This window comes from Chinchilla lanigera, unplaced genomic scaffold (genome assembly GCF_000276665.1).
Source record: "Chinchilla lanigera isolate Chin_1 unplaced genomic scaffold, ChiLan1.0 scaffold00001, whole genome shotgun sequence".
NCBI lineage: Eukaryota > Metazoa > Chordata > Mammalia > Rodentia > Chinchillidae > Chinchilla > Chinchilla lanigera.
This window is the reverse complement of record NW_004955402.1, coordinates 38975658-38998724: the sequence shown is the minus strand read 5'-3', so window position 1 is coordinate 38998724 and position 23067 is coordinate 38975658. Positions and strand designations below refer to the sequence as shown.

Sequence of the window (23067 nt, the reverse complement as noted above, 5' to 3'; positions counted from 1 at the left end):
CGCCTGCCTGGCAAGCGCAAGGTCGTGAGTTCAGTTCCCGGTACCAGAAAAAAACCAAAAACAAAAAGAAACAAAATCCAAATCATGATGTACACAAGAAACACATTTAACTCAAAAGAAAATTCATAGACTGAAAGTGAAAGAATGTAAAACAACACTTCATGTGACAAGAACCCAGAAAAAGTCAAGGGAAGCTATTCTGATCATAGACAATGAACTTCAAACCAATAGTGATCAAAAGAGATAAATAGAGTCACTACACTTGTCAGGGGAAAACAGCAAGAGAAAGAGATAACAATCATAAACATATGTGCACCAAATACTCTATAAAGCAAATATTAACAGACATGAAAAATCAAATAAACAATAACAAAATTGTAATGGGGGACTTTGACAACTCATTGTCACAAAGAAGTAGATCAATTAGACAAAAAAATCAGCAAAGAAATAACAGAACTAAACCAAACCTGTGCACAAATGGACTTAGTAGACCGTTACAGAGTGTTCTACCCAACAACATCAGAATACACATTCTTCTAAGCTGTACATGGAACATTCTCCAAAATGGACCATATACTAGCATATGTGCTTAAGTGACTGCAAAGGAAATTATTCCATGCATATTATCTGTCCACAGTGCAACAAAATTGGAAATTATTGAAAAAAGACATTGCAAAAACTCCACAAACACATGGAAATTAAATAATAGCCTCCTGAACAACCAATAGGTCACAGTTGAAATTAAAGAAGATATTGAACAATATTTTCAATCAAATGAAAATGTAGCTACAACTTACTGGAACCTGGGGGATGCAATGAAAACAGTCCTAAGAGGGAAATTTATAGTGGTGAATTCTCACATCAGGAAAACAGAACAAGTACAAATAAACAATCTTATGCTGCACCTCAAGCTTCTAGAAAAAGAAGAGCAAGTCAAGCACAAAGCCAAAGAAGGCAGGAACTTATAAAGATCAGAGCAAAAATTAATCAATGGAGACTAAGAACATAATACAAAGAATTAATGAATCAAAGACTTGGTTCTTTGAAAGAATAAGTAAAATTGATAAGCCCCAAGCCAATCTTACCAAAAAGAGGAAGGAAAAAACTCAAATTCACGCAATGAAGAAAAAAAGGAAGAAATTACTACAGAGCCTATAGAAATTCAGAAGATCATCAATACCTACTTTGAAAATCTTTATTCTCAGAGGATGGAAAACACAGAAGAAACAGACAGATTCCTAGATACATATGAATTACCAAAGATGAATAAAAGAAGATATACACATTCTGCATAACCCAGTATCAGTCAATGAAATTGAAAATGTAATGAAAAACTTATCAACAAAGAAAAGCCCAGGTCCTGATGGATTCACAGCTAAAATTTAGAGAAGATTTAATGTCAATTCTTCTCAAACTCTTTAATGAAATTGAAAGGGAAGCAGTTCTACCTAACTCATTCCTGATACCAAAACCAGAGAAAGACCCAACCAAAGAAGACAACTACAGGCCAATCTCCCTAATGAACATAGATGCAAAAATACTCAATAAAAATACTAGAAAACAGAATGCAGCAAATCATCAAGAAGAGTATACACCATGACCAAGTGGTATTCATTCCAGGAATGCAGGGATGGTTCAAGATATGCAAATCAACAAATGTAATACACCTTATCAACAGAGCCAAACACAAAAAAACACACAATCATCTCAATAGATGCAGAAAAAGCTTTTGACAAAGTCCAACACTCATTCATGATAAAAACCATAGAGAAAATAGGAATAGATGATCTTTAGCTCAATCTGATAAAAGCCATCTATGGCAAGCCAACAGCAAACATTGTACTAAATGGACAAAACTGCAAGCCTTTACTTTAAAATCAGGAGCAAGACAAGGGTGTCCACTGTCACCACTCCTATTCAATATAGTTCTGGAAATATTAGCCAAAGCAATTAGACAAGAGAGAGAAATAAAAGCAATAAGGATTGGAAAAGAAGAAGTGAAATTATCATAATTTGCACATAACATGATATTCTACATAAAAGACCAAAAAAATTCCACCAAAAGGCTTATAGATTAAATAGCCAAATTCAGTAGCATAGCTGGATACAAATTCAACACTCAAAAATCAGTGGCATTCCTATACACAAACCACAAACATACTGGGAGACAAGAAATTAGGGAAACTATACCTTTCACAATAGCATCTTAAAAAATTAAATACTATGAATCAATCAAACAAAGGAAATAAAAGATCTATACAATGAAAATTACAGTACTCTGAAAAAAGAGATTGAAGATGATTTCAATAAATGGAAAGATTCCTTGTTTGTGGATAGGGAGAACCAACAATAGGAAAATAGCCATACTCCAAAAATTCTTGCTCAGGTTCAATGCAGTCCCAACTAAAATACCATTAGTATACCTCATAGATCTAGAGAAAACATTCCTAAAATTCATCTGGAACCAGAAGAGACCTAGAATACCAAATGCAATCCTGGGCAACAAAAGAAAGGCAGGACAAGGCCAGGCATGGCAGCACATGCCTGTAATCCCAGCACTCAGGAGGCTGAGTCAGGAGGATCGCTGTGAGTTTGAGGCCAGCGGAAGGCTGAATCAGGAGGATTGCTGTGAGTTTGAGGCCAGCCTGGGCTACAAAGTGAGCTCAAGGCTAGTCTGAACTGCATAGTGCTCAGAAAGACAAAAAAAGAAAAGAAAAGAAAGACGGAAAGAAAGGCAGGACACATCACAATCTCTGATTTGAAATTATACTACAAAGCTACTGTGATAAAATAAGCATGGTAATGGAAAAAAACACAGACCTGAGGATCAATGGAACAGATTAGAAGATGCAGACACAACTACAAACACACTTAGCCACCTTATCTTTGACAAAGGGGCCAAACATGTTCACTGGAAGAAAAGTAGCCTCTTTAATAAATGGTGCTAGAAAAACTGGCTTTCTAAACGCCAAAAACTAAAATTAGACAGACGTCTATCACAATGCACTAAACTAAAGTCAAAATGGATCAAAAATCTAAATATTAACACAGGAACACTAAATCTATTGGAGGAGAAAGTAGGTAGAAATCTTGACATAGAGGTAGGCAGAGAGTTCACAAACAAAAACCAAACTGCATAGGAAATACTTCAAAGAATCAATAACTGGGATCTCATCTTATTGAAAAGTTTTGCACATCAAAAGAGATCACCGGAGCTGGGGATTTAGCTCAGCGGCAAAGCGTCTGCCTGGCAAGCGCAGGGTCGTGAGTTTGGTTCCCGGTACCGGAGGGGGGGGAAAAAAAAAAGAGATCACCAACAGGGTAAAAAGAAAACCCATGAATTGGGAAATAATTTTAGCCAACTATCCATCAGACAAAGGACTTCTATCTAGAACATGTAAAGAATTTAAAAAAAAATAGGCCCCCAAAATTCAAAGACCCAATCAAAAAATGGGCATCTGAGGTGAATACACATTTCTCAGATGAAGAAATACAAATGGAAAATAAATATACGAAAAAAATTTTAACATCATTGGTCATTCGAGAAATGCAAATTAAAGCAACACTGAGATTCCATCTCACCCTAGAAAAAATGGCTATCATCAAGAAATCAGCCAATGACAAATATTGGAGGGGCTCTGGGGAATAAAGAATACTTCTTTTCCACTGTTAGTGAGAGTGCAGACTGGTACAACCACTGTGGAAATCAGTGTGGAGATTCCTCACAAAACTAGGATTAGAGGTCCTATTCCCCTTCTGGGTATATTTCCAGAACTGAAAACATAACACAGCAATATATGTGCACGTATGTTTGTAGCAGTGCAATTTGTCACAGCTTAATCTTGGAAATAACACAAATGCCCATCAATGAAGGAATGGATAAAAAAGATGTGGCTTTTTATATAATGGAGAATTACTCAAGTATAAAAAAGATAAACTGAGGCTTTTACAGGTAAGATGCAACTACAGACCATACTCATAAGTGAAATAAATCAAACCCACATGTGTAAACATCATATGGTCTCCCTGGTGTAAGAACCTGAAAGAGTAAATAAAGCCCAAGGCATACATAGATATTGTGAAAGGGAAAGAAACTGCTCACAGGGAAAGAAAAACTGAGATGAGGGAAAGGAGAAAAGAAAGAAACAAGAAAGGGAAAAACACATATATATGGATATACAAGGATAGCTGGGATAATTGTACTGTTGATGTTTATTGGTTTATTGTATATCTGGTAATCTGAACAATGATTTGAAGACAACAATATGCAATATAACAACCATTGTTAAATAACTACTATCTTGAGTAGTGAAGCTCTGTATCATTTCTAATGTTTTTTTACTATATTTATTCTATTTAATTATTTGATCAATCTTGCACTCTTGCATCTGGTAATCTGAGCAACTTTGCTGAAGATTACAATATGTAATATAACAACTGCTGTTAATTCCTATCATCTTGTTTTGAAATTCTATATCATTTTTATTGTTTTTGTGTTGTTTTGTTTTTATCTATGTTGTTGTTTTCTTTTCCCTTTAAAATAAAAAAAGTGAGAAAGAATGGCTACCATCAAGGAATGCACTTATAATAAATGTTGGAAGAGCTGTGGGGAAACAGGGACCCTTCTCCACTGCTGGTGGGAGTGTGGACTGGTACAACCACTGTGGAAATCAGCGTGGAGATTCCTCAAAAAACTAGGACTGGAGGTGATGATAGATCATATTTCAAGGATGCTTAAAGGGAATCAAATAATGCCTCAGAAGAACAGATGTCACTCAGGATTGGAATGATAAAATGTACAAAGACATACAAAATCTTTATTAAATGACCACACAGTAATCTGATACAATACTTCCTGATACAAGAAAATGTATTATGAACTGACTTATAGTATATTTCTTAAAATCCCAAAGTAACATGTTATAGATAAAATCCATCTGTACACATTGTCATCCACCTTTTATAACTATTCCCCCTCTATTTGAATATCCTCTTCCATATACCTATGTGCAAGTCACTGCATCTTCTCAACCATATTTCTCTTTCCCCTGAATTGTAACCTATTCCCTATAAAGTCTCTTCAAAATAACAACCCCCAGAAATTTCCCACTGTTACCAAATTTTGACCTTGGCTAGCTCTCCTGAAAAAGAGCGATCAGGTAAATTCACAATTAGGAGGTTGCAAGGGGCACTAGACTTTTTACCATATGATCTCTCCTCTCTTCTCCAATCTCATGTCTCATATTTTACCACTGGGTTCCTCCCTTCCAGACACAGTGACCTGCTTTCTCACATATCCCACTTCAGAATTTTACATAATGCAGGCTAGAACTGATTACGGTGCTAAGCATACTGCTGGGACACCAAATATCTAATAAAAGAAATTATAAATAAAAATCAAGCACAGATTATATCTAAAAAAAGTAATTTCTACTTAAGACAGTGACCCAACTTTGAGACTATCAGCCCCAACAAGCTTCAGAATGATAACTGATGGATATAACTAGCTAGTAATACCAAAAGACTAAATAAACCATGTACTTCTCAAATATAGGGGGGACTATTTCTCAAATGTAAACAGATGATGAAGTGATATATAAAATCCAAATATATTCAAAGATCATATCAAATTCATAATTGGTTTATCATTAAATATCTTCTCAGCTTACACACAGTAAATAACTTCTACTGCAAATGAGTTCTTAAAAATGCTGGCATTGCAAAAAGTATCCAATGCCAAAAAAGTGTTGAGAATCCCCAGCCCAGGGTTCAGTAACTCTTCAGACAAGGTTTGACATATGTGGATTCCATTGTTTCAATATGTATATACATAAGCTGACATGCTTCCTTTTATAGTGATAAAGTCAAAAACATTTACAGGGTATTAAGTTTTACCTATGTGCACAGGAAGAATGGATTTACATCATTTACATTTGGAGGAATAAATTTAAAGTTACAAAAGGAAAATAAACAAATATATGTTTATAAACATATACTAAAGTACATACAAAAATATATTAGTTTAATTTATCAGGACTTCCCAAAACATTTTAGTCTGAAATGTTCTCTTAGCATTAATTTCCTATATTTACTATCAGCTAAACAGGCACTCAGGGCTGTTTTGCATCAAATGTCCCATCCCACTTTTTGTAAAAGGCCTCCCACCTAGTTCATTAGCAACAACCAATAGAGAATAGGTAGGAACTCAACAATAACTCTAAGGTAGGTTGATTGCTTGGTCCTCCTTGAATTTGGGAATCTTCTTAAATTCACTTTGTCTCCTGAAGAAAAGTTGGGCCAAGATATGGTCTGCAGTGGCCTGCATATAATCATCCATGTCAAGGGTTTGCAGCTGATGGTATAAAAATCAAAAGATGTGTCAGCACAAAACTGTTCTGATTCCTGCAGAGATCATACAGCTGTCAAGGCATGTGCAGTACTGCCTGATTCGTGCTATGAACTTCTGCACATGCTCACCTTGACGCCAGTCTTCCCTTGCCACACAGAGCTCACTTTTTCAACTCAAAGTATGGAGAATATAATGGCTAGAATGGCTGAGGCATCCCAAGAATCCTTTGGAAGGAACTTCTGCCCCAGTAGGAAATGGTTCTCTGTGAGGAGCAAGCAGGTTTATCTTTCTTCCTGTGAGCAAGGATGAGTGGCAAAAGGACTACTCAGACCCCCAAGCCCAGAGCACGTAAGGTAAACCCACTACCAAATAAGTGGTCCCAGTGCTCCAAGCCAGATACCGGTCTCTCCCCACAGAGCTGGAAATCTCTGCCTGCCTGGGCTGGATGTCCAGTAGGCTGGGTCTGACTCTCTGTATCTTTTTTTGTCCCCTATATTATACCCCCCTTCCTTACACTACCCCTCCTTCTCAGTTTTTTCTCAATTTCTGTATGTAAAGATACATCTCTTTCCTTCCCTCCTTCCTTTCACATACCTGGTACCAACATAGCCCTCTTTTAAACCTTTCCCATTACTCACTCCAATTAGGTAATCGGGGACTACCATTGCTCAAGATGTACACTGTACACTCCTAAGGGCAGAGATAGGAATAAAAACTTCCTCCTACCCCAAATTCTAATTCATTCCTTTCTTCCCTGTTATAAATCACCCCATAAATTGTTTCTTTTCATTTAAAAATTATACTTCTATCTCTTCTTAAAATATTTGTAATCTTTAATTTTTGGCTTATATTTAATGGTATTCAATTGGCATTTCATCCTTTCACATTTTTAGTTTTAATAGTTGGTATTAGGCTTTCATGTCACACTAAATTTTACTTATCCCTATATTTATTTTAATTATTCACTTTTTACTTCTGGAATATTTTATACTTGTAATTTATTCTATTTATTTTGAATTCTCTTTTCCTCTTCTTAACTATTTAAACTCTAACTTGCTATTTTTAACTTGAGTTTTTTCTTCTTGTTTACATTTGGTTGAGTTGGATTTGTTGTTCTGATTTGTTCTTAAAATGGCTGTAGAAAATGGTGCCAAGGGGGCAGCAATGCCAGTAAGTAGGAGTCACTGGAATCCTTCTCCCAACAGTCTATAGCCAACTTTACATTCTACCTCTTTGTTACACAGATCTCTACAAACCTTGTCCAGATTTACCCAGAAAGGTTTTGACCTACAGGGAAATAGGTGCTGGAATTTTCCACTTTCCCCATAGAAGGTAGGATGCTGTTCTGGAAAATAAGCATCACTCAGCAGGACATAACCCTCCTTTGGGCTGAAGCCCTGGCGACGATATTGCATAATTCATACTGTGTTCACTCCTGGGGCCTTTGCTGCGGCTCCTTGAAGGAAGAACCACAGCCAGAAGATATGTCTGTCTATTCCCAAACTTGGCCCAGGTGTTCCTAAACAAACTGTTAAAACTCTCACAGTCTCAGAAGGTAACCTAGTCCTAAGGACTTCTAAATATCTAAAGTCCACAGGAAAAAGAGAGAAAGGGAATTAATTTTTAAAAAATTTTAAAGGGTGGCATTGTGAAGTGCTGTGTATACACCAAGTCCCTAATAAAGAAATCATGGGTGAATTTTTAAAGATTAATGCAGTGAATAATTTCCTAATTTATGCTTTATAGCTTAGAGCATATTAGACATGCTTAAAATATGAGAAAAAATGTTATTTTATTACTCTGAAGTTTCTTTCCATAAGAACCTCTCTCTCTCTCTCCTCTCCCCTTCTCTCACACAATTCTCTCTTCCCTCCACTTCCATTCCATTTAAGAGGAACAAAGTAGTCATGCTCACTTCAACTCCTCCAACTTCCTGTTTGCAAGTTGGTAAACCTTCACAGAGCAGCTGTTACTTTATGCCATAAGGTGTTTAAGGGCGTACCTCAACATAGGTATGCCTAGTCAATAAGGATAAATATTAGGAAATCTACTTGCCACAGATATTAGTCACATTCTCTAATATCTACTTGGTTAGTAAGTAAGATGATTTCATGGTTCTCTGTGTACTGATTCTTTAGTTTTTCTCAGCTGGTTCCGAATTTGGGAAATTAAGAGAGAATTTGATATATAGGAGTCCTTTAGAACTAAGTGGAGATTATTTGATTCTCCTTGCTCTTCCCACATTTTCATCCAGCTTACTTGTTCCTCCATTCACTTCACACATATTTACTTATTGAGAGGCCTGCTTCATCCACACATTGCTTAGCAGACTATTCTATGGATTACTAACACAGCATGCTCTCTTAAACGGGTTTATCCTTACCTTGTCTCCAGTACTGAAGGCAAGAATGAAAAGCAAATCCTCATCGCATGTGCTCTTAATGTAATGCTGGGTTCCAATGGGGAAAAATATCACATCTCCAATGTGGATGTCAAATTCTATAGTACCCTGAGTATTGATAATACCCACCTAAGGGACATAATTTATGTTTACATTAAGTACAAAAAATCAAATACTCATTAAAGATAAATATTAATAGCAAAGAACAGGTGACTAAAAACATGGTTATATGAGGACTTCTTAGTGACAGTGAAGTGCAGAAGATGGAGGCCATCTTTCGCAAAAATTCTTATTTTAGAGATACAGCCCCCGAAAAATCAAAATATACTAAGTATTATTCAAAATGCACTACTGAGTTCAATATGCAGAACATCATATAAAAAAATGCATCAATTGCTATTTTGTAATTAAGGATTAGAAATTTTGTTCCATATACTTTAGGCAGAGAATTTACAGTTCAGGGTTTCACTACCTTCATGTCTTCATTTCTATCATCCTTCTAGGAGAGTAACATCTTTAATTCTTTCTTAAAAGAATGAGAGACTAAATATGTCTATGATGCAAACACAAGCACAAGAAAAGTACAGTCTTTGAAATATAATTTGTGGAAGGTTACAAAGCTTTTTCCCAAAGCATTAAAGTATTCACCTCTAAAAACATAGAACAAATCCTTTGCTATGGCATAAAGTGAATTTCAGTCTGATTTTGGTTCTTTCAAAATTGAGAAAAGTATTGGCTAATGAGGTCCATTCCACTTGTTGGATATATTGTAGATTTCCCAAGAGAATCCCATGAAAGTCTAGAATAGACTTTCAGTCAAATCATTGTATTAATACACTACACAGCTTGACTTTCTTTAATGGTACTCATAAAAGTGATCACACAAACCAGGCTCTCTAAAGAGTCAAAGGAGGTATTAATAATTTCATCCAGAAAACAAGTATATATTGGGAGTATCCTGGACCAGCTGGACTATATGCCACCATACTGTTGTTTCACACCTTCCTGGCTACTCCAATTCACATTATACTGAGAAGCAAATAGCTACTTCACACTCTCACAGAGAGCAACCCATTCCACTTTGCATTACCTGAATGTACAAAACTCTCAAAATCTAAGCAAGTATTCCAGATTCCATCAAAAAAGTCTTTATCACTTCTACTATATTCTTAGCTTCTTTCACACTCATCTTGAATCTTTCTGACTAAGCCAACTTGGAGACCACTTAACAGGGTCTGCATAGTATCATCTGTTGAAACTGTGCCCAGAAAGCTACTGGGACTGTCATTTTAGGGTACTAATGACTGTACTAAAACAACAATAACAAAATCTCCCATTTGCTTCTTTCTGCATTGAAAAATAAACATAAAATGTTTACAGAGAAATTACCTTTCCACAGCCACTTAATACATATCCCATTTCATTTGCATTAAAATGAAAATGTGGTTGCCGTAATCCATTATTATAAATTTTGAGTGTACTCAAACTGAGAGCATTTTCATGCTTAAGAAAGAAAAAGAAAAAGAAAAAGAAATCCAGTTATTTTGTCAACATACTACCTTAGAACAATTTATATAATCATGAAAATAACTAATATTTATACAGCTCTAAGAATGTGGACTTTTCTATGTCCTTAGCACTTATTATATCACTTATTCTTCAAAACAATCTGATAAGCTCTGTAGTATTATTCTCTTCATTTTATAGGCGATGGAATTAAATCTAAGTTGGTTGAAGAATTTACCTACAATCACATAGCCAAGTGGCAGAACTAGAATTTGAACCTATGGAATCTGATGCCACATCTATGCAATATGGTCAGCTGAGCATTTAAAACAAATGAAAAGAAAGCTCTCACAAGTATCCAACCTTTTTACTCATGTAACCATCCATGTTATAGAAGTTAAATTCCTAGATCTGCCCTGAAGCCTGGAGTGATAACTTACATTGATCAAGTCAGCCAATGCTTGGCAAAATCTTTTCTTTTTGCTCAAAAGCCTGAATCCAATTTAAATCTCATATTTCATCTATGTGAATGCTCATCAAACAATTTTCTCAATTACCTCATTCAGGAATTCACTGAAAATTTTTTCATTGTTGCTTAGTTCACTTCCATTCTTCCAATAATGTGCCTTTTGTATTACTCCTCCTGGAAACCGATATTCTTTGGAACCTAAGTCAGAAGAGGTTTAAGAAATAAAATAAGATCAACTATTTCAAAATGGTAAAGTAGAAATACTTAACTAAAAAGGTTTCATAAAACAATATACCATACCTTTAAGGTCAAAAAAGTATCTCCACACAAGGCTGTCTGGAGATTGTACATAACTAGCATTCATAACCAGGTCTGCCAGGTTGTGAGGAAGATTAACCGCTTGGTCTTCGGTTTGCTTATGAAATTTTCTAATGAAATTAACTCCACCTTCAGGCTGAAACACACAAGAAACTATGTAAGATGTTTGCGGGGCATTGTACAAACTGTAGTAATAGAAATGTGAGTAGTTGAGGACAGGGTAGCATTAGCTCCAGTGTGGTTATCGTGATCCAGGCAGAAGAGCTCCCATCAATTAGCTTTAAACTTGTAATACTTGTGAAGATCCCTTAAATTTTTAATATTTTGGTTTCAAGTAGTTGGTATTTTATGGTAAATAAAAGTCCTGCAAAAATATACATTGGTCTGCATGCTTACACATTCCCTGTAATGAATCATTTCTCTTATTTCTTCCTATAGCACTAGACTATTAGAATACTGTAAGACAATCTCAAAAACTTATTAAGCAGATTCCTGAGCTTACCACAGAAGCCCCTCCAGTTGCTCATCATGGGCCATCACCAATTCTTTCCCATTTGCAATGTCAGTATCTATTAGCAGCCACACCTAACCCACTGTAACCAGCCCCAGCCCACTGTCAGCTGTCCCCCTGCCCCAGAAACAGTGCAGGTATTTGAAGTAATTTATAGTTAAATAGGAATAAGAAGTTCTGCTGTACTATTCCATAGTAGGGTGACAATAGATAACATAATGTACTACAGATTTTAAAAAGCTAGAAGAAAGGACTTAAGATTTTTTTTTCCCATAAAGAAATGGTAAATGAGGAGATAGCCATGTTTAATCTGATTTAAACATCATACACTGTGTACATGTATCAAAATATGTCATAGTACTCCATTAACTTGTTCAGTTTTAAGTGTCCATTAAAATAAATGAGATTTTTTTAAAATAGCAATTCTTGAGGAAAACTATAGTATTCTCTGCATGAGATTAGGGGAAAAAATGATTCCAATATCTGCAATAAACTTTCTTCACAGAAAGAATGAGTAAGCTTATGGCTTTTAAAGGATATAAATTACAGCAATTTTTCCATTGATTATATTACTGTCTCCTGCTACCACACTGTAATTTCCTATGGAAGCCCTCCATAAAGGAAAATAAATAGTAACAACATATCCAAAAAGTTTTGTCTTTAGTAGGAATACAAGGTACACTTTTGAGTCAATGATTCAATTGTTACCATACCTCTGAGCAAAATTCTTGGGCATCTACACTGGTTGCCTTCCCACAAACAGTTCTACCATCTTTGCGACTGCATTATAAATATCTTCATAGTGAAAGGGATTTTCAAAACTGGTACATACCTTAAGAGACCTGGAAGCAATGTCTTCAGGTGTAGAGAAAAATACATCATCAACATCCAGAGTCTGAAGTTCATCATGTGTAGAAAAGAAGAGAAGGAAAAAGCAGTCTTCATTACCCACATTCTTTATCCAGTGCAGTGTATTTTTAGGGAAGAAGATTACTTGACCAGCTGTGACATTGTATGTGGTAGCTACTTCACCACCATCATCAACCACCCCAATCCATGCAGTGCCCTGAAATATAAACAGAAAAGCACATCCCATTTCACTTTAGAGTGATGTTTCTCAATCTTTTTTCACTGCCTGATTCTAAGGTATTATTTCAGACTTGTTTCCTATCACCACTGGCCTGTGAAATTTTAATGTGTGTGCACTTTCCAGTTAAGAAAAGCCCTGAACACAGTTTTAATAATAATAGGAGCTAAAACTTGGTGCTTTTATTATTTCAGATATTCATGTAAGCAATTCGCCTGTTTCAATTCAATTACTCCTTATATCAATCCCATGAAGCATAATACTTTATATTCTCCACTTTACAGGTGAGAAAACTGAGTTTAGCAAGAATGTGTAATTTTCCTAAGGTTATTCATCTAAGCCAATGGAGAATCTGGGATTTGGGACCTCAGCAGTGTGGCTCCAAAGTCTACACTTTTACCCATACTATACCATACTTTGATATAAATTCTATACTTTCTCTCATTTTATACTCTGTTCCTCAGTACTACCTTTAAGGTAGTTACAGAAGAAGCCATTATTTCTGTTTTACCAGCAACTCATGTTCACATACTGTAATATATATATGGTGGATGAAAAAGAGGTCTTTGAAACAGGTACAGAACATGAACATGATAAAAGCTACAGCCACCATACCACTAAATGCAGTAAAACTAAAAGCATCCCCCTTAAAATCAGGAATAAGACAAGATTATACTCTCACCTCTTCTATTCAACACAGTGCTTGAAACATTAGCCAGAGCAAGTAGGCAAAAGAAAAAATAAAAGAGATACATACAGGAAGGGAAGAACTCAAATTACCATTATTTGCAGATAACATGATATTCTACATAGAAGACTCAAAGAACTCCACCAAAAAAGTCTTAGAATTAGTAACGAATTTCTGCAATGTAGCAGGACACAAGATCAACACACAAAAATCACTTGCATTCTTATACACCAACAATTAATGGGATGAGAAGGGAATTATGAAAATAATACCATTCACAGTAGCTTCAAGAAAAATTAAACACCTAGGAATTAACCTAAGCAAGAAAGTGAAAGACCTCTGCAAAGAAAGCTACAGTACTTTGAAAGGGAGATTGAAGAGGACAGTAGAAAATGGGAAGATGTCCCCTGCTCCTGAATATGCAAAACCAATACAGTCAAAATGGCTAATAATCCTCAAAACAACCTGAATACCCATCAACAGATGATTGGATAAAAAAAAGAAAAGGAAAATGTGCTATTTATCTATAATGGACTACTACTTGGATATAAAAAATAACAGGTTTGAGATGTGTGTAGGAAAATGGATGCACCTGGAAAATATGACATTGAGTGAAATAAACCAGATATATAAGTTTAAATACGATATGGTATTTCTCATTTAAGTGAGGCAAAGTACAAATAAGAGAATAATAAAGGATGGATAGCAGAGGACAAGGAGATGGGCTCTTGCACTAGGGAAGTCCAAGGGAAAAGTGTCTTTAAAATTAAAAAAAGGAAACAAAATGTGAAGGGTGAGGGGGAGAGGAAGGGAAAACAAGTAGAATAAAGCTATGCCATGTACAGGATCCTAATAACCTCAATTAATGTAAATATTATCTGCCATAACATAAGCTAAGATTAATAATATCAACAAGACTGAAAAATGGGATACGGCAATTAGAGGAGGATGGAGAGAGAGGGATGGAAAGAAATTTTAAAAAAAGAAACACCCTGTAGTATGTAGTAACCACTCCCCAAGAAGACTGCAAACACGTACTAATAAAATTTTAAAAAGCACTCTTTGTTCTGTTTGTAGAGCATGTATAATCTGGATGCATCTGCGAACTAAAGAGGAAAGAGAAACCTTTAAAGCGCTCTCTCCAGGCCAGGGATATAGCTCAATGGCACATCACTTGCCTGGCAAGCGTGATGTCCTGAGTTCTATTCCCAGCACCAAAAAAATAAAAGAGCTCTCTCCTTGTCTGCATACAGAAAAGGACAGGAATATCTATTCATTTTTCTTAGGGGATCAACTATCCCAGATGTAAAGCAGAGGCAGCATGGTGGCTGATGGGATCCTTGCAGTGGTGAATGGGTAGGTACACCAGCTACCTCACCTGCCTTGCTTCTCTCAGGCTCACCTGCGAGGCATCTTGAAGATGCTCAGAAGCAGTCTACATGAGTGAGTGCAACAGAAGAACTTCCTACTCATTCTATTCAATGGTTGCTTGACCTGACTATGAGTCAGTGATCTCATGGTTTTCCTAAGACCCAGAGAATATTCAACACCATAGAGTCCACATTTAGAAACTCACCTCATAAAATCTCTCTGGACTTTGAGAACAGCCTCCCCAGACTAAGCTAGATCCCAAAGTCTCCTGTCCACTCCAGCACGCTCCAGCTCAGACTCCCTAGTGTGCAGTTTGCTGTAGGGATCCCCCTCCAGGAAAGTCCACTTAGCTGGCTTTTCTTTCACTTTATGCTCTTCAACCGCTCAGTAAGGATATAAAAACTAATTTTTTGGAGAGTATCCCCTTTTACATATTTTATGTGTATGAAAAAAAAAGTCAGAAAACAATTACTTTGTCCCAGGCCAGCCAACAACTTCATATATCCACATCCAAATATCCACAAAGATATTTATATGTATCCTTAGAAAACTTTCCTGCTCTCTCTGAACCTTTCATGAGAAATAAAGATTTGGTTCCATATAGATGAATCTAATCTCTCTTCCTATTTTAAATTCTAAAACTGAATGAATTGTCCCAGTAAAAGGGGGGGTCTTAATTAATGGCAACAAAAATTACACCATAAAATTGGCTGCACATCGGTTAACCAGATCATTAGAGCAAGACCAAACTCGGAAAGTACTGGGAAGAAAGAAGACCAATAAATATTCTTTGGAATTAAATTATGTGAAATTCAAGTAAGTACACTATTTTACCTCCATCTATGTGTATTTCACTCAACTTCAGAACATTGTGAAAGATCTAAACCACAAAAGGGCATCCAATCACCCTGGTCTTAGAGACTCCCACATGAACATCAGCAAACCAGTTTGTTATTCTAGTTGCTGCTTTTTTCCTTACAATATAAAGCTGCTGTTTCTTTGATCATTAGATCAGAGTTCCCAATTTTAGCTTTGGCTCAGAGGACTAAATAGTAATCTTATTTTAACAATAGTGTGTGAAATATAATTTCATACTGAAGAAAAAAGTTCAAAGCGATGACAAAAATAATTAAACAGGCCATTGCTCGGAGGCACTGCTAACCAATCTAATTGGATCTAATTGAAAGTCTCCTTATTTATCTAACAATTAAGTAGGGTGTTAAGTAGATTTTGTAACAATTTAAAATAATACCCCAAGGACATACAATACAGACGTTTAAAAGCAGAGTGTGGGAAGACCAGTTATACCTGCACCAGATAGCCATGCTCATTGGCATTAAAGTGCCAGTGAGGGGCCCGGAGGCCCTTGCTCTTTATTCTCAGGGTCCCCAGAGTCATCTGCGATCTCTGACTGTTCAAGCTGGTGCCAAAGGCCTCTTCTTCATCACTAAGATAGTCTTTGATGTTGTTCCTGTACCGGGCCCACTGGATTGCACCACCAGGGAACTCAAACACCTAAAAAAGCATCAGCAAGCAACCATCATCATGGAGGCCATCTCCTAAGGAACATGAGGGGACCAGGACCTATCTAGAGAGTAAGAAGGGGGCAAAATGGAAAAGGCAATGGTAGTGAGGTGAATTTTGGAGTTTTGAAGACAAGGACTAGGTTGGCAATATGGCAGGAATGAGAGTAGTGGACTTAGCAGTGCTACTAGTCTAAAACTTGTTAGACATGAAAGAACACCTAACTTGGCAAGTGAATAGAGGGCTTTCCCTCGATCATCTGAAACAGTCCCCTCCAGCCGCCCCCACAGGATTATGTACTGAAGAAATTGCTGCTTGAGGCCCACATCAACCCAACCTCCTTCCCTCCTGCTGCCCTTCCAATACAAACTAAGCTTAGTAACATACAATGGAAAGATAATTTTGAAATAGCTACTTAGTTTATTTTTCCAATGTCATGATTCATACCTTTGACTTAGGTAAATGGTTAAGAAACTGGAATTTGGGATCAACAGCCTTTTGTACTTTGGGAACTGCTGTTGTTCTCATTGGCCAAGCAGGTTGGAGCTGAACATGTAAGCGAGGCTGGGAGTTAAGGTAAACCAAGGAGACAATCAGTACTCCTACTGCTGTGGTGATGAAGCAGGCCAAGAGACACATGAGAAAAATCCTCATCAATGACCACTGCTTCTTCTTTTCCTAGGAGAAAATATCAAGTCATTATTCTCTATTCATAATGTGGGAGGGAATGAACCTTCCTATACTACTAGTGGGAATGTAGATTAGTACAACCATGGAAATAGTATGGAGGTTCTTCAAAAACCTAAAAATAGAATTACCATGTGACCCAGCTATAAGACTCCTTGGTACACACCCAAAGGAATTAAAGTCAGTATAATACTATAGTGGTACCTACACACCCATGTTTATTGAGGCACAATTCACAACCAACAAAATATAGAATGAGCCTACATGCCCATTCATGAATGACTAGATAAAGAAAATGTAGCATATATAGGCATATTATTCCACTGTAAAGAAGGAAATTATAATGTTTTCAGGAAAATGGATATAACTAGAGATCACTGTATTAAGCAAAAAAAAAAAAAAAAAAAAGCCATATTTAGAAAGTTAAGTGTCATGTGTTTTCCCTAATATGGGAAATAAAAATGGAGCAGGAGGTGAAAGTACAGAAAGACTATTAGATAAAAGGAAGAGAATAAGGATGCAGGGAGGGGATGTAAGGATGGATCGATCAAATATATGCACGTATGGGGCTGGGGATTTAGCTCAGCGGCAAAAGCGCCTGCCTGGCAAGTGCAAGGTCGTGAGTTCGGTTCCCGGTACCAGAGAAAAACCAAAAAAACAAAAAACAAACAAACAAAAAAAATATATGCACGTACTAAAATAACACATTGAAACCCCGAAGTTTGTAAAACTAATAGATATTAACAAAAAAAATTAAAAATTAAAAATAAAAACAGGAAATTGTAATACAGGCATATGGGGATGGGTGTCATTTGAAGACATCAGAATATGGCCATCTACAAGCCAAAGACAGAAGCCTAGAATGAAACCAACCCTGCTGACACCCTGATGCTGGAATTCTATTACTTAACTTCTTCTCCCTACAAAAAAACTTTTTTTTATTTTCTCAAATTTGTCTTTCTAATAACTTCAACTAAATCTGACTGACAAAATGAAAGAATGTATTTTTAAAAGTAGACTTAATTTTTTTTTTCTTATCTCTCTGGTGATGAATCAAAAATGCTCAGGGGGCTGGGGATTTAGCTCAGCAGCACAGCGCCTGCCTGGCAAGTGCGAGGTCATGAGTTCAATTCCAGATATCAGAAAAAAAAAAAAAATGCTCAGAACAGGAAATACTACCTTTCCTAATAAGATACCTGGCCTATGGCATCTGTCACAAGCTCTGTGTCAGAACACTGGGGGTAATAAATCTCTAGCTAGAAACACAGAAACTTTGCAATGGAAAGTATCCTAAAGATTTTAGATTAACCTCTATGACCCATTTCCCTGATGAGGCTCAGAAAGGGGCAATGTTTTTGAAAGGCCACCCTGTTGTCTGAAGTCGGAAGTCTAAAGAGAAGCCCTCTTGATTCTGCACTGTTTCCACTAAACCACAGTACTCCCACTGTGGGATATCATTTGGGGATCATTACATTTGAATACTTTCAAAGGCAAGTTCACATTTACGTAAGTCTCTAAGCTCACATTAGGTTAATTCAAAAAAAAAAGGAAAAGGACAGCATATAACCTTGTATACCTCAGAAAGTATTACTTTACTAGATACTATTAATATTTCTTTCTCAATTATTGGCTTTCATCAGCATTTCTCAAACTTTTTTTTTCCACATCCACATTAAGAAATACAGTTCCCATTGTGATCCAGTACAACACACATATGTAAATGAACACAAAAATACACATGCATATCCATACATACCATTTAATAAGTGTCCCAAATAATACTTGTATTCTATTTATTTTTAAATGTCAATTTCAACCCCTGTATGTATTTCCTGACTGGTATGCTCAACATGGAGTATACCAGTCAGGAAAAATCTCTTTAAATAGAAGACAAGACAAGATATTATTCTGCCTCCTCAAACTGATAAGAGAAAGAAAACATTATGAACAGGAACAATGGAAAACCAACTGAACAAAGAAATAAAAATGTAAAATATCCCCCTTTAACTTCTCTGAAGTTTACTGACAAGCATGGGTAAGACATTGCCTCTAGTAGGCCTCAGTGAAACAGTTTTTTGCTTGGTGATAATAATCATCAATTTAAAAACCACAATACTATAAGCAGCCATTCAAAGTGAGTTAGGCCATTAGTAATTACCTGGAGGAGATGTGAGTTTTAAAAGTATATGAGAGAAGTACAGCAGGAAATAGAGCAGGAGATGCTAGCTTTTTAAGATCTCTTGAGGACAGGTAGTCTAAAGAGTGGTTTTTTTCCTGAGCTCTGCATAAGTCTTCGGGGGACATAATCTCACAATGCAAATCCCACCTTACCATTCTGGATATGGTGCTCATCTTTCCCACAGACAAAGTATTTTGTGCTCCACCTTCATGTATTTCAAATGCTAAGTTGTCCATTGGCAGAAAGGATCAAACAATTCACTGAAAAAGAAAAAAAGGGAAAGGAAAACACAGCTTTAGGAAATTGGGAAGATCCGAAGAAGAGAAGAATAAGAACTTATGGGTAAGGGAGCACTTATATAGAGCTAACAGTTAAGGAAATTAAATAAGGAAGCTGTCTCTCAAATTATAGTCTTAGTTTAAAAAAAAATTAACTTGAAAGAACTGTAAAACAAGAGGCCAATCAGATACTTCCTTTGGTTCCTGTTCTTTGCCCACTGATGACACACACAAGTAATAATAATGATAGCTAACATTTACTTACCATGTGCCAGAAATTGTGCTAAATGTTTTACAAGCATGTGGTTTCATTCTTACAAGAAATCTTTTAGGTGCTATAATTATTCCCATTTTTTACATAAGGAAACCGATGACACATACACAGGTCATAATCATCATAGCTAATTTTTATTTCCTCCTCTTACTGTGTGCCAGGCATTGTGCTAAGTGTTTTACAAACACGGTGATCTCATTCTTACAACAAGTCTGTCAGGTGCTATAGTAATTCCCACTTTTCAAATTAGAAAACTGAGGCATAAAGAAGGGCAGGAAATGCCCCAAAATCACAGAGCCAGTTTTAATGCTAGAACAAAGCACCTTTTATCCTAGGATTCTTCCATTATATTAGTACATTATTAGCACAGCTAAATCTTTTGCACTCAAATCAGTCTTGCCTATAAACAGTGAGACTGGTTTTCCTAATAATTTATGAAATACTTAGAAGTTGAATCTTGTAGAATTCATCTTGTATCATCTATATTGGTGAGTGGTGGCCTGACTACTTGAAAACTTCCACTGTAATTCACAAAACAGTCATCTGTCTTTCTTTCCTACCCATCTTCCCACCTCTACTTCTTCTATAAACATGGCTGAATGTCTTCTATATACCTTAATGTATTACACTAAGGTACAACATTTAGAAGCCTTTGAGTAGCTCATAATCACGTAGAAGAAAGAATACAAATAATTACAATAAAAAGGCTAAGCTTTATGTTCTAAGAGTTATAAGTACATACAGGGTCCTGTGAGGATGCAGGGGGGAAAAGTGTAGGTCAGAAAAGGCAAGTCTTACACTAAAATGTCACTTTGAACTAAGTCTTCAAGTCTCAACACAGCTTCCTTGGCTAGCCACACTCAGTCATTTACATTCTATTCTATATTTCTGGCCTGTATATAGGCAGCTTGAGAACAGACCATATGGTAAAAATGTAGATCCTATTGGGGTCAGGCAGCATAAGCTCCAATAAGGCTGGAAGTAAACTTATTTCTAAGTGATACAGAGTTGATTGTAGGGTTTTTTTTCCACTCTATTTCATCAAACCTAGAAGGCATAATTTTTCCACATTTTGAAATCTCTGAAAATAGGATGTGTTTCAAAATAAGTGGTCTCTTAGACTCACCAAAATGTAATATGGCCAGTTTTCTTCATTTTATCAGGCAGTAATATCACACAAACCTTTAAAGCAAGTTTTATATAATTATGGATTTTGCTGCTTTTTCCTTGAAATGTGAAAACACTGCCCTCTGAGACCAGCATTATTTAGAGGCTATATTTAACATTTATTTAAACAGCAGGACAAGCAAGTTATCAACCAAGCTGCATTTAAACTCACTGGCCCATTGAACCAAACAACTGCAGCAGCTGGATAAGGTCCTTTTGACCTTTTACATATAAGAAAATGAATGCCCAAGGAAGCTAAGTATTTTTCCCAAGGAAGCAGAGTTAAGATATTCACAGAGTTAAAACAAAAGCTCAACTCTCCAACTGTCAGCCAGAGCTTTCCTTACAAATTCTACTTGCAGCAGGAGGACTTCAGGCCTTTTGATACACTAAATGGTTCAAGATGAATTGAGGCAGGACAGCTGAAAGCAGGATTATTATAAAAATCCTTTCAAGGCATGCAAACGTAATTCTGTAGTGCAATGTAAAAACCCACTCAAATAGTGGGAACTTCAAGCATTCACATTTTCCTCAGAAATGGAGTTGGTTATATAAGACCAAAAATGCCTAGCCGGCTGGGAAGCAAAAAGACAGAACTATAGACTGAACCAGGTCCTGCTAACAGCAGCCAGCAAATATCAGACATAGAAAATGGGTAGAAAACTGATGGTTCCATTTAGTGTTCATATAATTACATATCTAATAATCATTTTAAACAAGAGACACATTACTTATATATTGTAGCCAAAGACAAATTAACACCTCAGAGTTGGAAGAAAAATCAATAAATACATGCCAAATATTTTTACTTTTACTTCATTGTTTAAGCTACCATACCGCCAACCATTAACACCAAAAAATATTTACTCAGGTTTTATATTTGACAGCACAAATATAAAACCTTCTCAGTTTAAACATAATTAGAATGAACAGACATTTCTCAGATTAAGAAATACAAATGACAAATAAATACATGAAAAAATGTTCAACATCACTGGTCATTCAAGAAATGCAAATTAAAACAATGCTGAAATTTCATTTCACCCCAGAAAGAAAGGTTATTATTAAGCTATTAACCAATAACAAATTCTGGCAGGGCTGTGGGGAAAAAGGAATACTTTTCCTCTGTTGGTGGGAGTATAAAATGGTACAATCACTGTCGAAATCAGTGTGGAGTTTCCTTAAAAAACTAAAAACTAAAAGTTCAATTTGACCTAGCCAGTCCCCTTCTTTGTGTCTTCTTGGAAGAATTAAAAGCATCACACCAGAGCAATATATGCACACCCATGTCTATAGCAGCATAATTTGTAGTAGCTAAATCTTGGAAACAGCCCAAATGCCCATCAATGGATGAATGAATAAAGATGTGGGGTTTTTATATAATAGAGTTCTACTCAGCCATAAAGAAGTATAAACGAGACATTTCTAGCTAAATAGATGTGCCTTGAAGACTATACTCTTAAGTGAAAAAAATTAGGCACACATGTTTAAATATCACATTGTTTCTTTGGTGTGAAAAATAAAAAATGTAAATCAGGACCAAAATGTGTAATACATATTGGAAATGAGAAGAAAATGTTCAAATGGGAAGAGGAAAGGGGGGGTAGAAAATGAAGAAAGAGAAAAGGAAAAAAAGAGAATAGAAGAAAAAAATGGAAACAAAGCTTTTGTAAATAAGGAGAAGAGAGGCTGAAAGGAGGGAAAAGAATTGGGGAAAAAAGGAAGAATCAAGACATATTAAGTACAGATACAAATTCCCTATAAATGTGATTACTATGTATATCTAAAATGTAGCAATAAAGTTAACAAAAAATATTTTAAATTAAAAAACAAACATAATTAGGAGATATAAACATCTTTACAAAGTGACCAGTATTAACAATAACCATAATATACCTTGGTATCACATACTCCCTCATATGATACAGTGAGGAGGGTAAATCACCTGAAATCTAAGGTAGCCATGCCAATAATGCATAATTTCAATATAATCATGAAAAAAGAGCAAAAACACCAAACTGAGTGTTCTATAGTTTAAAAAAGTAATGACCCCTCAAAGTGGCAAAAAGGAAAATAACCAACAGATTAAAGAAAGACAACCTATAGGAAGGGATAAAATATTTACAGATTTTTCATCTGACAAAGACTTAATATCCAGAATATATAAGGAATTCAGACAACCCAACAATAATAAAGCAAATGACCTGATTTTTTTTTTTTTTTTTTTTTTTTTTTTTTTTTTTTTGGTTTTTCTCCGG

At 35.9% G+C, this 23067-nt stretch overlaps 1 protein-coding gene across 2 annotated transcripts; it reads right to left on the bottom strand.

Annotated features, from left to right (window-relative positions):
- Nucleotides 1–4790: 4790 nt before the first annotated feature.
- Nucleotides 4791–19473, bottom strand: LOC102003924. 2 transcript variants are annotated; one of them, XM_005373171.2, is made up of 9 exons: nt 19243–19473; nt 16672–16902; nt 16009–16215; nt 12387–12620; nt 11026–11179; nt 10814–10923; nt 10140–10253; nt 8733–8879; nt 4791–6352 (listed from the first exon to the last, which is right to left on the bottom strand). In XM_005373171.2, the coding sequence occupies exons 1-9, from the start codon at nt 19324–19326 to the stop codon at nt 6218–6220; spliced, it is 1416 nt and encodes a 471-aa protein (XP_005373228.1). In that variant the 5' UTR covers nt 19327–19473; the 3' UTR covers nt 4791–6217. The 2 variants fall into 2 exon arrangements, with proteins under 2 accessions (XP_005373228.1, XP_013377868.1); XM_013522414.1 differs by lacking the exon at nt 16009–16215.
- Nucleotides 19474–23067: the final 3594 nt, after the last annotated feature.

What these genes read in the sequence shown, in the direction of transcription:
- LOC102003924 (XM_005373171.2), bottom strand. Translation starts at nt 19,326, where the DNA reads ATGGACAACTTAGCATTTGAAATACATGAAGGTGGAGCACAAAATACT. An exon ending in AGCATGGCTATCTGGTGCAG is followed by an intron (nt 12,621 to 16,008) that starts GTATAACTGGTC and finishes TTTATATTTCAG; the next exon opens with GGCACTGCATGGATTGGGGT. An exon ending in CCTTCAGTACTGGAGACAAG is followed by an intron (nt 6,353 to 8,732) that starts GTAAGGATAAAC and finishes TTATACCATCAG; the next exon opens with CTGCAAACCCTTGACATGGA.